This window comes from Sesamum indicum, linkage group LG10 (genome assembly GCF_026168435.1).
Source record: "Sesamum indicum cultivar Baizhima isolate 11 linkage group LG10, ASM2616843v1, whole genome shotgun sequence".
NCBI lineage: Eukaryota > Viridiplantae > Streptophyta > Magnoliopsida > Lamiales > Pedaliaceae > Sesamum > Sesamum indicum.
Window position 1 is genome coordinate 19,534,954 of NC_142666.1, and position 15,548 is coordinate 19,550,501.

Genomic DNA, 15,548 nt, shown 5'->3' on the forward strand with positions numbered 1-15,548 from the left:
TCTGACTTTTAGAAACTTAATATATGCGCACGGTGTTCCATATGAACCGATGGGTACCAAAATTATCGCCACTAGTGCTACTTTGAACCAAATATGAATCCTAATAAGCATTATTTCATAAAAGTTTAGTTTATGAAATAACAAACCATAGATTGATACAAGCCCTCCATATCATTTAATTTGTGTTTGCTTATTAACTCATCTTGACTCATGTGAAAATTTGGAGATAAAATTCACACAGGCCATTGTAATTCGTATTAAAATTTGTAGGAAGAATGATGTACATACATATATACCAGCTCAAGAAGAAACTAACTGCTATGAACCAACAGTAATTAAGAGAACTAACTTAACTAATTAACTGTTGCCACTCTCTAAACCAAAGAAACGTAAAACCACTTATAGGCTGAATAAAAACTATGGAAGTGGAATCTTTGTGAAGAGGAAATGCGTGTCTTCCTCGTTGTGAACATATGAAGATGGCTGGAGCTTGATAATGACTGGAGCTCAAGTCCTGTATCGACATTCCCACGCCCCCCCCCCCCCCCCCAAGTTGGAGACTATGAGACCAAGCTTTTCAGTGAGACGATTGAAGTCACCAACGGGAACAATCTTGGTAAAGATATCAACGAGCTGTTGAGAGGTAGGAACATGTGTAGGAGCAACAAAGCCTGATCGAAATTGATCACGAACGAGGTTACAATTTATATCAAGATGTTTGGTGCATTCACCGAAGACTGGGTTAGCAGTGATGTGCAGTGCAACTTGATTGTCGCACCAACGGGGAATAGGTAACTGAGGGTCGACCTGCAACTCACGGAGGAGATAGGAAATCCAAAGAAGCTAACGATAAAAGCCAAACTCCTGTACTCAACTTCTACAGAGGACCTGGGACAGTAGCCTGCTTTTTTGTTTTACAGGAGATGAGAGAAGAGCTTAGAAATATGCAAAAACCAGTCACAGAACGTTTGGTATCCAAACATGCAACCCAAGAAGTGTCTGAGTAGGCAGAGAGTTGAAGAGAGCTATGTGCAGAGAAAAATAAGCCCATGGGGATTGTGCCTTTGAGGTAACGTAAGACATGAATGGCAGCAGCCCAGTGAGAAATGCGAGAAGCCTGAAGAAACTGACTTAATTGTTGAACGGTGAAGGAGATATCAGGTCTGGAGAATCCCAAGTAGAGAAGGTGACCAACCAAACGGCGGTATTTGTCAGATCAAGGATGGACCCTTCATCTTGAGAGAATTTGAAGCCAGGAGGAAGAGGAGTGAAAGCAAGCTTGGCATCCAATAGGTTGGCATCTTCAAGTATGTTAGTGAGGCACTTGGTTTGAGTGATGAGGATACCATGGGAAGAACATGCAAGCTACAGGCCAAGGAATTACTTTGCAGGGCTAGGGGACTTGATAGTAAACAGACGATCCAAATATGCCTTTATATCACAATTGCGGAAGTGGAGTTGCCAGTAATGAGAATCTCATCTACATAAACCAAGAGAGCAAGGAAGTTATTAGCAAAACTCATCACAAATAAACAATGATCATGGGGAGATTGGCGAGATCCATATTCAGAAGTTTTGGTGAGTTTTAAGTTCCATTAGCAAGATGCCTGTTTAAGGCCATAGAAGGACTTCCTCAACTTGCAGACCTGTCCCGGCTGAGCTTTGGTGTAACCTTCAGGAGGTGTCATGTAGACATCCTCGTCTAGAAAATCATGTAAAAATGCATTATTCACATCAGGTTGAAATAAAGGCCAAGACATGGTAGTGGCAATAGCAATAGTAACCTTGCAGTCACTGTTTTGGTGACATGTGAAAAATTTTCAAAGTAGTCGATCCCCTCAATCTGATTGTACCCTTTGGCCACAAGGCGCGCTTTATATCTTTCCACAACTGCTGTCAAAATTCATTTTCAACTTGAACGTCCATTTAGAACCAATGGCTTTCTTGTTTGGATGCAATGTTGTAAGCTCCCAAGTGGCATTGCTCTCTAGAACACAAAGTTCTTTGTGCATGGCTTCCATCCAATTAGGATCTTTGCAAGCCTGGGAGTATATTCTTGGCTCCTGCATTGAAGATAAAAGGGCAACAAAACACATGTGTGCAAGAAGATATGTGGTAGGTACAAGATGGTGAACAAAAAGTGCAGTTACAGACATAGTCAACCGTCCATCCAGGTTTAGTTGTGTGTCTGGTAAATCTTTTAAGAGGCTGAGGTTCAAGTGTAGGAGATAAGGAGGAGTCTGAAGGTAAACAAAGAACAGAAGTAGGAGAAGGATGATGTCTGGAAGAAGACTCAGACAGGGTGTCTATTTGGAGAGGGACAAAATATGTGGAAGTAGAGTCTGTCTTGAAAGGTAACGAAGGCTCACGAAATATGACATCCCTAGAGCTGAATAGTGTATGTTGCTGAAAATCATATAGTCTATGTAAGTTTTTGTGTATGGCTATATCCAAGGAAGACACAAGCAGTGACTCTTGCATCAAAATTCTATTTATAGTTGAACTACAAAATAAATAAATATAGTTGACAAATAATCTTAAAATTTTATTGAATTAACCTCTATACTTTTTATTTATTTAACAGAAAGCTAAAAGGTTTTCAATTAAATTAAAATAACAAAAAAAAAAAGGAAAAAAAAGTTCAAACAACCGTGTGTACTTTTTCTAAAAAATAGCTCGAACTGCACACACACATGAAACTACATATATAGAAATACAAAGATTTACAAAGCATATGATAATAGATTCTATTTAGAAAGAGAAACTAACTACATAAAAGTTAAAATACGACCATTCTTTTCATCTTGTAAAACATCATTAATAGACAAAAAAATAAAATCTTAAAAAGTACAACACAATTAAATTATAAGATAAAAATTTAGTGGATGAAACAATAATATATATAATTTGGTGTATAATAAGAAACAAAAGGATAAATATTTAAATAAAAATAAAAATGAAATACCAATTCAATTAAGTAGAATCAACCCAAAAAAAAATTAAATTAAATATGTGCCTATTAACACTAAAATTAAATTGTTCCTTGTTAAAAAAAATCCAACTATAGCATAAAAATCTAAAAGATGAAAAATAACATATAAACTTTGATGCAGAAAAATAAATAAAGTTTAAATATTTAAATAAATAAATACTAAATGACATATAAAATCAATCATACAAATAAATATGTATCCATCAACATTGAATAAGTATGTTCATTCTTAATGGGGAGAGGGAGAGAGAATGAAATGTGAAAAAAAAACAACAAAAGTGAAGTAGAAAAAGTAGTGGATGAAAGCTTCCCACTCTATGCAATCAATCCTATGCCTTTCACGGCAACAATCTCTCTCATGCGGAAAATTAGTCATTCTCCTTACGTAGTAAGTAGTACTGTAGGAGGCCGACATTTGGTAATCAGACAACAACCACCTCATCAACTCCTCCAAGAATTCATGCATACTTAAATGCCTGCCACGTCTCTCTTCAATGCCACATTTACATACACGTGTAGTTACATTTTTAGAGAGAGAAAATATATATAGAAAGAGGCAAAACGCAACCTTCTTCCAGGACTAAAAATGTTGACCATTTCCTCAATTTCATCGAATTTCTTCAAGAAAAGCATCCCACTCTATGCAATTGCAATCAATCCTATGCCTTTCCCTACAACCACCAACACAATAAAATTCAAAATTGCCCAATATGGTACCCCAAATTACGCTTATTTCTCAACCCAGGTAATGGGCCCAGCCCACGACCCGTCGTACATACCCGGGAAATCACCCCCCGAGATCCCCACGGCGCCGCCCCAACACAATCCTGCAGTCCCGCCGGAGGTGCCGCGGACGCCCAACATTCCGGACTATGATCCAATTCCTCCAGAAAAGCCCGCTGACCCGCCAGTCCCCGAATTCCCAGGCCCAGCGGACCCGCCAGTCCCCGAATTCCCAGGCCCAGCGGACCCGATTCCAAAGAAACCCGACCCGCCAGAAACGCCGAGGCCTTTGCCACCAGGGGAGCCCGAGGTGGTTCCTCCTCATGGGCCCGATGTGATCCCGCCGGGGCCCGACATGCCACCTCCCATCATGGGATTGGGCTCCACTGGATTTCACTTTTACTAAGGCCATGTTTCTATATGGTTGACGTTTACTGCTGCTACTCCTTTTTAGTCAATTTTACTCTATTTTGTACACGTAAATTCAGAATTATGACGTCATCCAATTTCAATGTCGGCGCAGCAGACCACAACCAAATCACACCCTCTAAAATATCTTGATGCATCGGAGAATCGTACCTACAAATACGCTGCAGTTTTAGCATGTTAATTTATGAAAAATTCTTGCTCCAATCAAATTAATTTATCGTATAATTATAATTCGAGCACCATGCTAGTGCAACATAGTTGGTTATTTTTTTTTAATTGGACATTGGCTGACAATAAATATATTGTGATCATTATACAATCAATTCGAATCCGATTACGATCAATATCGGTATAAAATTTCCTTTTGAATTAGATGACTCAATCTTCACCGAACTTCAATGCGTCTCGCCCATTACGAATTTCCTTCTTTTTCCAAAAAATATTATATTATAAAGTGTAAATAGATAATTATATTGATATATTAATAAATTGTTCAAATGTAAATTGAAATAATAAATATATAATATTAGTAGGTGTCTAATATAATAAAATTAGATAAAAGAAAATAAATATTCAAATAAAATTGGGCCTCACAATTTGGTATTGTTTGTCGATATAGGAGAGATGGTTGAGGGCAATCACATCACAAATTTCTACTTTTGGAGAAAAGACCACAACAAGGACCCACCGTTCATGTGCTCTGCCTGCCCTATTTTCAAAATAAAAAAACCTCAATAAAATAAAATGAGGGTTTCTCTTTCACTATGTTTACAAGGAGGACCGTTAAAATATCTTCTTTTCAGTTAGAGAGCTACATAACTGGATTTAGAGTCAGTTTGGAAGTTATTTTTTCAGTTGGAGTTTTCATATGGGTTTGTTATGGCCGTTTTTTGCTTAACTATTTGCTCCAATTTTACCTAAAAACGCTCTACTTCATCGTGCGACTTCTTTATGTCTTTTTCCCGTCGATAATCGGAAAAGTCGGGGTTCTGGATTTCCGTTAAATACTGCAACTTTTCTGCGTCATCCCGAATCCAGAGACAGCAGTCAGTAGTCAGCAGCATCTCAACTTTCCTTCAATCCCACGGAAATCTTTTCCATTTCCCCAAACCCGGATGCCACTCCAAGTTCAGATCAAGCTTCATCTGTTCAAATCCACCGTAACCCCTGCCGCCCCATCTCTCTCTCCAATGGCTACTCATTTCAACCCAACTTACACTCGCTCCATGCCACGCGCCGCCGACCTGCCGCTGCATCATCGCAAGATTCCGCACTTGTTTTTATTTTTCACGCCTTGCGGGTCCAAGCAGCTTCTGAGGAATTGTAACAGTACTATAAGCATTTCAAGAATCAAGGCTACCGGTTGGGAAGGAGACTCGTACTTGGACATGTGGAGAAAGGCGGTGGAGAGCGAGAGGAAGTCCGCTGAGTTCGAAAAAATGGTGGAAAACTCTGCTCAAGATAATGAGGGGAAAGAAGAGAGTGATGAAGAATTTGAGAGGAGAAACAGTGAGTTCCAGAAACTTCTGGAGGTTTCTCCGGAGGAAAGAGACAGGGTGCAGAGAATGCAGGTGATTGATCGAGCCGCCGCAGCTATAGCGGCAGCGAGAGCGTTGCTTCACGAGGAGGCTTCCAGTGAGGTGAGAGTTGAGAAGATGGAGGATCCAGAGGGAGGTAATTGAAATATGTTCTTGGTCTGCTTTTATTGGCATGGTGAAACTATTTTAAACTTCTCTTTTTCGATGTCTTGAGAAGTATTCTGTTTGTTTATTGAAACTAAATCTGTGATGAAACAATTTGAAATGTGGTGGTTTTGTTTTGTTGTTAGAATTAGGGGCCGTTTTGGGGTCTGTCATTTGTTTGCAGGTGGAAGATTCATGATACATGCTGATATCTGTTTGAGAATTTTAAGATGCTAGTTTTGGTATTTACTTCAGATGCTTTCCAGTATTCAGGTCTAGATGAATTCAACTTTCCAAGATGCGTCTTTAATGTTATTCAGCTATGTTTACATTGAGCGAGTCAGATTACAGAATTCATTCTGAGCACATGTAGAGATGAAAAACTTTATCGTATGAACTCTCTATTTCTTTGGATCCTGACATTGTTGTTAAATCTGAATTATCGGTTATTGCTCTTACTACATTGTCTTCAGTCTTGAAGATTTCAATCATGATGAATGGGATTGGTCATCTTTTTTTTTCTCACTCCACGAAGTACTGTTTCTTGAGATCTGTCTCTGCTAAAATTCTTCACTACTACGCGCCATTGAGGTCTAGAACTTTATCTCAAGACCATTAGAGTGGTGGTTATCCTCTTAGACTACCTTCTTGGAAAATGACTAAGAGTGACGTAGCAGCCCCCATAATCTTCTTCTCTCTGTTTGTCCAAGCTTCATATAACCTGGTTATGCTGAAGATCCTGATTCAAAATTTTAAGAATGTGCTAGTTCAAATTTGAGCTGTGGAAAGTAAACAAATTTTTAAGACAGTGCTAATTTGTTAAGATATTGTACGTTTGGCTGTTCTTGTTATTATCAGTCTAATCTTCTAAAACCAGTGATTGTCTTGGGAAATCAGTTTGGCTATAATTTCTGAGTTCGTGGTACCTTTTGCGAACAATATTAAAGAAGCGTGTTTAGCATGGACTGCAACATGTGTACGGTGCTGGGTGCAAATAGTTTAAAATTGACTCTTGACATGCATGGAGATTATGAAGTTTTTATCAGTAGATTCAGTTTTCATTTGTGCTAATATGTTCTTAATTTACTTCATGCCTGTCGTCTCATAGGGCTTCTCAGTTTAACACTCCTAAATTACAGTATTCTCTTAGTTACTTATTATTTTCATTTGTATTAGACTTGATTGTTATATTTCAACTTGACCAGGGATGCGGAGTCACAGCTTATTCCTGCCTCAATCAGGTAACTCTGGTACTGGAACACCAGGTCCAAGTTTCTGGGCCTGGACACCTCCCCCGAGCGATGATGATGATATTTTTGCTGAGATTGAAATAAAGCCAGCTTCTCCCCCACCAACACGGAGCATCCCTGTACTCGAACTGGAACGAGGTCAAGATTCTTTGACGATCCCATTTGAGTCATCAATGCTTCAAAATTCACTTCCCCCTTTCCAGTCAGTTGTGGAAGTTGAGAAGGAGGAACACGAAATCGACGTTCAATTTTCAGAACATGCAGCTGAAGCAGCAGATGCGCTGAGTAAAGGGGATGAAGCATCATCTCAAGGTGTAAATCCTGATGGATCAAGGTGGTGGAAGGAGATAGGGGTAGAACGAAGACCTGATGGGGTCCTCTGTAAATGGATAGTGACGAGGGGTGTTAGTGCTGATAAAACTACTGAGTGGGAAAACAAATATTGGGAAGCTGCGGATGAATTTGGTTATAAGGAGCTTGGTTCTGAGAAATCTGGACGAGATGCTGTAGGAAATGTTTGGCGTGAATTCTGGAGAGAATCGATGATGCAGGTTGGACATTGTTTCAGTCTTGAAACTGATTCATTTATTTGTAACAACTTATGTGTGTACAATGAATTTCCATGAGCTACCTCTTTGTGTAAATCTTTCACGATCTGCAGAATGAGGGACTTGTGCATTTCGAGAAAACAGCAGATAAGTGGGGAAAGAACATTCAAGGGGATGAGTGGCACGAGAAATGGTGGGAGCATTATGATGCTTCTGGACAAGCTGAGAAGTGGGCTCACAAGTGGTGCAGCATCGATCCAAACTCTCCTGTGGAGGACGGCCATGCTCATGTTTGGCACGAGAGGTACCAAAAAGCGTATATCTCATTATGGTCACATTAGCATATAATACATCGAACTCTTTCCGTCTCTTTACAGAGAAGGCCACACACACACACACACAATTGATTTTAACTCTCTCCGTCTCTCCTAGCCTTACTGTCCAACCTGAAAATGAACAGTTAATACTTTGCACATTGCACACTATAATTTGCTTGACAACTGCTGTGTAACACATCAACCTGTTGTATCTGTTTTGTAACTCATTCACTATGATTGCTCTTGACAGATGGGGTGAGAAGTATGATGGGCAAGGGGGCAGCACAAAATACACCGACAAATGGGCCGAGCGCTTTGAAGGAGATGGCTGGGCAAAATGGGGAGATAAATGGGACGAGCATTTTGATCCCAACGGTCATGGGGTAAAGCAAGGGGAGACCTGGTGGGAAGGTAAACATGGGGATCGTTGGAACCGAACATGGGGTGAGGGCCATAACGGCTCCGGATGGGTGCACAAGTACGGTAAAAGCAGCAGCGGTGAGCATTGGGACACGCATGTTCAGGAAGAAACTTGGTATGAGAGATTCCCGCATTTTGGTTTCCGTCATTGCTTTGAGAACTCAGTTCAGCTACGGGAGGTCAAGAAACCATCGGAATGGTCGTAAAAGAGTATGCTGCTTACAATCTTCTGCATTGCTGAGGCCGTAGATGAAGCTATACCAGCTTAGATTGTATAGATATACAGTGTTGCACGTTACTTTTTCAGCTGTAATACATTGAGAGCGTTTGAATCTCTGGTATTGAGAAATAAAAATCTATCTCGGTGTTCAATTTTCACTATCCGTTTTCTCTTCTTGATTGTTTCGTTACATATTCATATTTAGATTGCGTCCCAGAAGTGTCATTCAGTCAAAATCTGAAACTGGTTTTATAAAGTTTACAGATGGTAATATTCTATAAACTAACAAATATATTAACCCAACCACCGTGGAAGTGTCCAGTCCAGCAGGGGAAGTGAAGAACAGTTGATTGGCCTCAAAAGCCATGAACTTGAAGAAGAAAAACTGTGCATTGAAATTGATTTTCCGGCAAACATAACTACGTGGAGAGGATGAATTAAAATTCGGGTTTGGGTTCCACCAGTATTGGTTAATGTGGACCTGACCTGGGCCAGCCGCCTGCCTTCTTCATTAATTCCTCTCACTCTTACATGTCATCTCAACTAGCACCCTTATCATGCCGGAAAACCCTGTTTTTTCTCTACCCACCTCAAACCAACAATTAAACAGAACGTATGTTTATATCCATTCCACAAGAAAAAAATCTCATTTCTTCTCTCATAATTTAGGCTTTGTTCATCTTTTATCCCAACGATTATGAAATCTTAATTCAAGGACAATAATTTATATTTTTTCTTGTTTTTCTTCCTCCTGTTAGTCAAGTGATTGTTAAGTGGACGTTTGATGCGTGAGAAAGACATACATCACTTTAAGGCAACAAACTCCCTAAAACTGCAATCCATTTTTCCAAAATTTCCTCTTCCCAATTCTCTAGAAAAAAAGAAACACCCTAATATGAGCTTTTTTTCTTTTTCTTTTTCAAATCTCACATCTCATATTTTTTAAACACAAAACACATGATCAAGATTTTCTTGCAGTTAAATCACTTGTTGAAATCATATTTTTAACCTGAAAAGCCTAGTTCCAGTGAATTTGGAAGAACACAAAATAGTGGAACCCTAAATTTGTAACTTTTTTTTTTCTCTCTTTTGCCAAAATCAGTAGTTATAATCCCTTAAAAAATGAAGCATGTGCCTCTCACATGCTAATATTCCTTCCAAAACGCCCTAATTTAATGCTATATAAGTATCACGCAGTCATTTTTATCAAATATTTAATGATAGGACAAAAAGTGAAAAAAAAAAATAAGTTATTATTTTTAAAATAAGATTTTCATAACATTGAAATCAAAAGTGAATAAAGCCTAATTTTTGAAACAAAAAATGAGAATTTTCCTATATCCATTGGAGGATTGGCTGTGGTCATCTTTGTCTTCCTAAATTATCTTTCTTCCTCCCACTGCAATTTCTTGTTTTATTTCTTTAATAAAGGAGTAATTTTTTGCCATTCATATATATAAATGCTTATAAATTTGTGTTTTATACTATTATAGATATTTATCAGAATTTCAGGTCAGCTGAGTGTGTGGAAATTATTCAAGTTTGTTTGGTAAATTATAGAGAAACAACCCTTACAAGATGAGCAAATTACTTAGTATTTGTTTTTAAACGATAATTACACGATTAGATCAATATCCTAATAAATTGAATAATACATCTATTCAATTAATCCATCAATATAAATAAGAATAATAGAAAAAAATTACAAAAAAAAACACATATAAAATGACACAAATATCCATACGTCCACTATGATAAATTCAACACTAGTCTAAACTTTAAGAATGGCAATGGGACGGGAACGGAAAAAGAAAATGGAAATTCATAACACTTTAAGCAAACTAAATGTGGTGATAGTTGAAGACTCCAGCAGTCATTGATAGGGACACTGCGGAGCCTTTGTACCTAAGTCTCAATCGAATTGCTATGATCAATGATGTTAGAATTAAAATTGTATGGACTTTTCTTTTCTTTTATGTGTCTCTCTTTCTTTGTGTTTTTTTGTGGAGGAAAATGCTGTTGCAATGTTGACTCTAATTTAAACTTTGAATTCTAAGAGACAGATGTAAAGTAATATTTATTTTATTCAATACTTTGAAGAAGACCACATTTATATGTGACTCAATGTCTTGTAAATTTGATCCACATTCCCCAAGTTATATTAAATTACATAAAAATCAAGTATTTTTTATAAAATTATTAATACACCCCAAACGGGTGTTAGTGTAATTTACCCCTTTGTAAAATGCACCCCATGAACCCCCGTCAGTGGAATGTACCTCATATGGTATTTATATAAAATTTCATCATTGAATAGGGAGTATATTTATAATTATAATTATAACTTTAAAAGGTATACGTATTTTTGCAGAGGGCAAGGAGTGTTTTGTAATTGCACCCAACCTTCGAAAGGTATCAATGTAATCTATCGTTAAATATTATATATATATATATATATATTAATAATATTTGATTGATTAAATGTCTTAATAAAAGAATTTAATGAAATTTAATTTTCTATAATATTGTTTTCTATTCTCCTTCCACTTGAATTCTAAAATGAAAGCACAAATAACATATTATTCTTTTATTAGAGACCACATCTGATCTGACACCAAAAGTTGCTAAGAAAACTGGACAGATTTTCCAACCCTTTTCAAGTCGGTCAATCCCATTGAGCAATGATGCAATACCTCAACCACTTTTGGCCCCCACAAAAATATAAGAAAAACCCTTTTACTTATTTTTTCTTTGACTAAATTATGTCAAATTTTTTTAAGATTTGGTATAATTATAGATATTTAATTATTATTTTAAAAATTATCTATACCTTTTTAATTTTAACAGTCGTGTGACAATTAGCCCAATATATTAATCTCCCTTAGATTCGGAATAATTACATTCCCTTCTCCTGAATTTTAGTGTAATTACACGTATACCTCTTGTAGTTTGAAAAATTATATTTAGCATCTCTGAGGTTTGCTTTTGTCTAACAATTAAGTCCCTCCATTAATCAAAATTCACCGAAATTGCTTATATTGAACAAAAAAAATAAAAAATTTACCCCTTATTGACTTATTACTGATTTATTGTAGGTCAAATAAATCTTTTTCTAACCAAAGTTATTCTCATATGTCTTCATGCATTAATGCATGTGAGGTGGTATATTTGTAAAGTCATTAGTGTAATTTAGTTAGAAAAAATTGTTTGACTTGCTATAAGTCGATAATAAGTCAATTGAGGGTAAATATCAATTTCATTCAACTTTTTTTTTTTAATATCAGCAAATTCAATAAATTTTGACTAATATAGTCACTTATTTGTTAGATGGAAACAAACCTCAAAGGTGCTAAATGTAATTTCTCAAACCACAATGAGTCTACGTGTAATTGCACCAAAACCTCAGGGGAGGGGAGTGTTATTATCCCTTTAGATTTTCATCTATTTTATGTGGTTAACTAACCAAGATGCCTTTGTGGACTAAAATTTATGATTTTCTTTATTTTTAAAATTACATAAATTTTTTAAGGACTAAGTGAATAACTTTTTTTTTACAATTTTAATTTTTTTTGATCCACGTAATTCAATTTTTTTATAATTTTTTTAAAAAAGAAAATATAGTAAGAGCAAAGTTGATAATTTTAAATCTCCATCCAAGAACTACATAATTTCTTAAAAGATGAGGGAAATATTTATAATATTTTAAACAATAAAAATTATTCGTAATTATGCTAAACTTCACATAATTTCATACCAATTTAGCCTTTTTTTTTTTAAGAAAGAAGAAATCAGCCAGATTAAAATTAGAAAAATTAAATAATAAAGATGGACAGGGAGCTGTGATTATATTATCCTTAGCAGATCGGTGAGATTGTGACGATGAACTTATTTTTGAAGTAGTAATTCCAATTCAAATTAAATATTTTATCATAATAGAGAAATTATTTAAATGACCAACAAAGAAAATTGTTATATTATTCGCTCTAGCAAACACATCATAACAAAAATTAATTTTTTAATGACAAAATGTTAAATAACAATTTAAAAGTTCTCATTGATTATAGAAATAATTATACTTCCCTCTCCTGAGGTTTGATGTAATAAAGTGCAGATCTCCTATGATTTGATAATTACACTTAGCACTCTTGAGGTTTGCTTCCATCTAACAAACAAGTCCTTTCTTTAGTCAAAATTCACTAGATTTGCTTATATTAATAAAAAAAAAAACTGAATGAAAATTGAACCATCGATAGATTTACTATTGACTTATTGCATATCAAAAATATTTTTTTCCAACTAAACTACCCTTATAACGGTGACGATATACTCCCTCATATTCATTAATGTGTGAAAGCGTATGAAGGTAGTTTGATTATAAAAAGATTTATTTGACTAATAGTAAATCAGAATAAGTCTATCGGGACAAATATAGATTTTTTTTCGACTTTTTTTATTAATACAACAAATTCGGTGAATTTTGATTAAAAGAGAAACTTATTTGTTAGACGAAAACAAACCTCAAGAGTGCTAAATGTAATTTCTCAAACCACAAAAAAAAAAAAATAACTGTAATTATATCAAACTTAAAGAAAGAGAATGTGATTGTCCCTTGATTATATACCGTGCAAAAATTTTCTGTCACATACATTGTCAGTAACAACTTTACACTAATACCCATCAGTATTAAGAATATAAAAATGATCTTTTACCGTTTCACCACTTATGGTTAGCAGTAATTTAAATATTATAATTGAAATTTTTTTATTATGAATTTATATTCACTTTTTCCGCCTGTGATATGAAATGGGAAATTGTAGAGAAAACTTTTATTTAAATTAAAATCTAATCAAATTAAATTGATTATATGATAAATGAATATATTTATTATATAATTAATTTTTTTAATTATATAATAACTATATTATACTTATTATATAAATAATTCTAATTTCATCAAATAGGATTAGAGTTAAAATTTATGGAAATGGGAGATAGATGCGGTGGTGAGGTGTTGAAGTTGAACCTCGTCAGGTGAGCCAATGGCGTGCAAAAGCGCGTTTGACAGCCGAGCAACATTTATGTCGTGTCCATGTTGTAATTACTTTTTTAATAAAGTCTTATGATTTTCGATAGAAATCCTGAGGAATTAACACCCCTTTCTCAATCACTCTTTCCAAAGCCCCCAACCTGTTTATATTAATTAATTAATACTCCACTTAATTAAACAGTGGGAGTATGGGTGCTTTGTTGGAATGTTTTAAGAATTCCACACATCTCTACCAATTTTTATCATAACTCTAATTTCAAATATTATTTTTCGATATTTAACTCAAATTTAATAGCTAATGATCTTATTAAGTAAAGATAAAATTAAAAGGGAGTTTGATTAAATTTATTTAAAATATTTTATAATTTTTTAAATTTATGAGATGTTAGATTTTATACGTACTAAAATAACTAATTTTTAAAATGTTAAAATGACGTAGATTCAAATATAAATTTTGAAATTCAATAAAATTTCAAATAAATTTAAATAGTGACGCGTAGGACTCACTAACTCATTTACACATAGTCAAAATGCAGGCGTTCCCCCAAAAACACGCGTTTTTTATCAAAACATCTTTAGCTTTAGTGCAGAAGGATTGTTATTTTCCACAAGTGCAAGAAATCCTATCAGAAAGGACTATGATGCACTACTGATTATCATCACCGAAGACGCTTTTTAATAAATAGAACGCGATTTCAGAAAAATGGATGAGAGAGAGGAGTGGCAATCACGTGCGCAGCACGTGCACAACAGGACACATACATGGCAGTGTCATCGATCGCCAGCGTGCCATTTGGTTGCAAAGTTCAAACCTTTCGGTACCAAAACGCGCCTTCCCAAACCTACACCTATATATATATATCCACAAAATAATCATTAATTTACAAATAATTTCTCCAATAAACTAAGTAACTATTATACTTCCACTAATATAAAAAAGAATCAGTTTTCACTCATAATTGGCCGTTCGTTATATTGTAACACCAAATTTTAAACTATCAATTATACCAGAAGTATCAATATAATAATTTATTTATTTCAATTAATCTACATCGCTGTCTTTTAACTATCAATATACTTTTATATTTATATTCATCATTTATTCCACTTTTAATCTTAAACATTTTTGTTATATATTTCTGTTTAAGTACGCAAAAATATTACATGCAATATTGGCTAGTATATGAAGATAAGAACTCAATGTGAACATAAATATTAGGTGAAGAGAAAATTGATATATATATATATATTTATATATCCGAGGGATGGATGATATATATTGTTTGAAAGGTCAAGGGACCAATCGTTAAGGGACATTTGTAAGTTTGATTTCTTCAAAGGTGAAATAGACTATATTGAAAATGTTTTTTTTTCTTTCTTGATTTTTGTAATAATGAGAATTTCTTAAATTTTTTAGGTTAGTTTATTATGAAGTGTATTTGGGTATTTTACTTAGGTAAGTCATCTTTTGCCATGTAGCTTAACTCGTTTTTGCATAGGTTTTTGTAGGATTTTTTTTTTTTTTACTTTTCTAATTTCGCAAGGGGTAATTAATATATTTAACCCCTTTTTGGAATAAATGTTTGTATCAATGTTATATATATATATATTGGATGTGTCTAATGATAGTAAAATATATAAAAAAAATAAATATATCATAATTTTAACTATGAAATAATTTATATCATGATATATATTATTAAATACATTGCATTACTTGCATGCTCCCTTTGCACGTTAATGAAATTTATATATGTGTTACTCCAAAGTCTAAAAAGCATGTCAATAAAAGGCTATGTATATATGATTGATGTTAGATATGGTACTCATGATTGGGTCATATAGAGAAGCTAGCTCCTACACTATATATTCACCTACTCTAACAATTTTGACTCCATCCCTCATTTTTATATAATTTTT

At 34.7% G+C, this 15,548-nt stretch overlaps 1 protein-coding gene and 1 long non-coding RNA gene across 2 annotated transcripts; one reads left to right on the forward strand and one right to left on the reverse strand.

The window, feature by feature from the left end:
* Window positions 1-232: 232 nt before the first annotated feature.
* On the reverse strand, window positions 233-4,306 carry LOC148786764 (uncharacterized). The gene is made up of 2 exons (XR_016067807.1): window positions 1,785-4,306; window positions 233-1,702 (listed from the first exon to the last, which is right to left on the reverse strand). It is a non-coding gene; the product is annotated as an uncharacterized LOC148786764 (long non-coding RNA).
* A 570-nt stretch (window positions 4,307-4,876) lies between these two features.
* Window positions 4,877-8,739, forward strand: LOC105171605 (protein LIKE EARLY STARVATION, chloroplastic). Its single transcript, XM_011092766.3, has 4 exons — window positions 4,877-5,818; window positions 7,032-7,627; window positions 7,738-7,928; window positions 8,192-8,739. Exons 1-4 carry the CDS (start codon window positions 5,260-5,262, stop codon window positions 8,565-8,567), a joined length of 1,722 nt encoding a protein of 573 aa, XP_011091068.2. The 5' UTR covers window positions 4,877-5,259; the 3' UTR covers window positions 8,568-8,739.
* The last annotated feature ends 6,809 nt before the right edge of the window (window positions 8,740-15,548 follow it).

What these genes read in the sequence shown, in the direction of transcription:
- LOC105171605 (XM_011092766.3), top strand. Translation starts at nt 5,260, where the DNA reads ATGCCACTCCAAGTTCAGATCAAGCTTCATCTGTTCAAATCCACCGTA. An exon ending in GGAGAGAATCGATGATGCAG is followed by an intron (nt 7,628 to 7,737) that starts GTTGGACATTGT and finishes CACGATCTGCAG; the next exon opens with AATGAGGGACTTGTGCATTT. An exon ending in GCTCATGTTTGGCACGAGAG is followed by an intron (nt 7,929 to 8,191) that starts GTACCAAAAAGC and finishes TGCTCTTGACAG; the next exon opens with ATGGGGTGAGAAGTATGATG.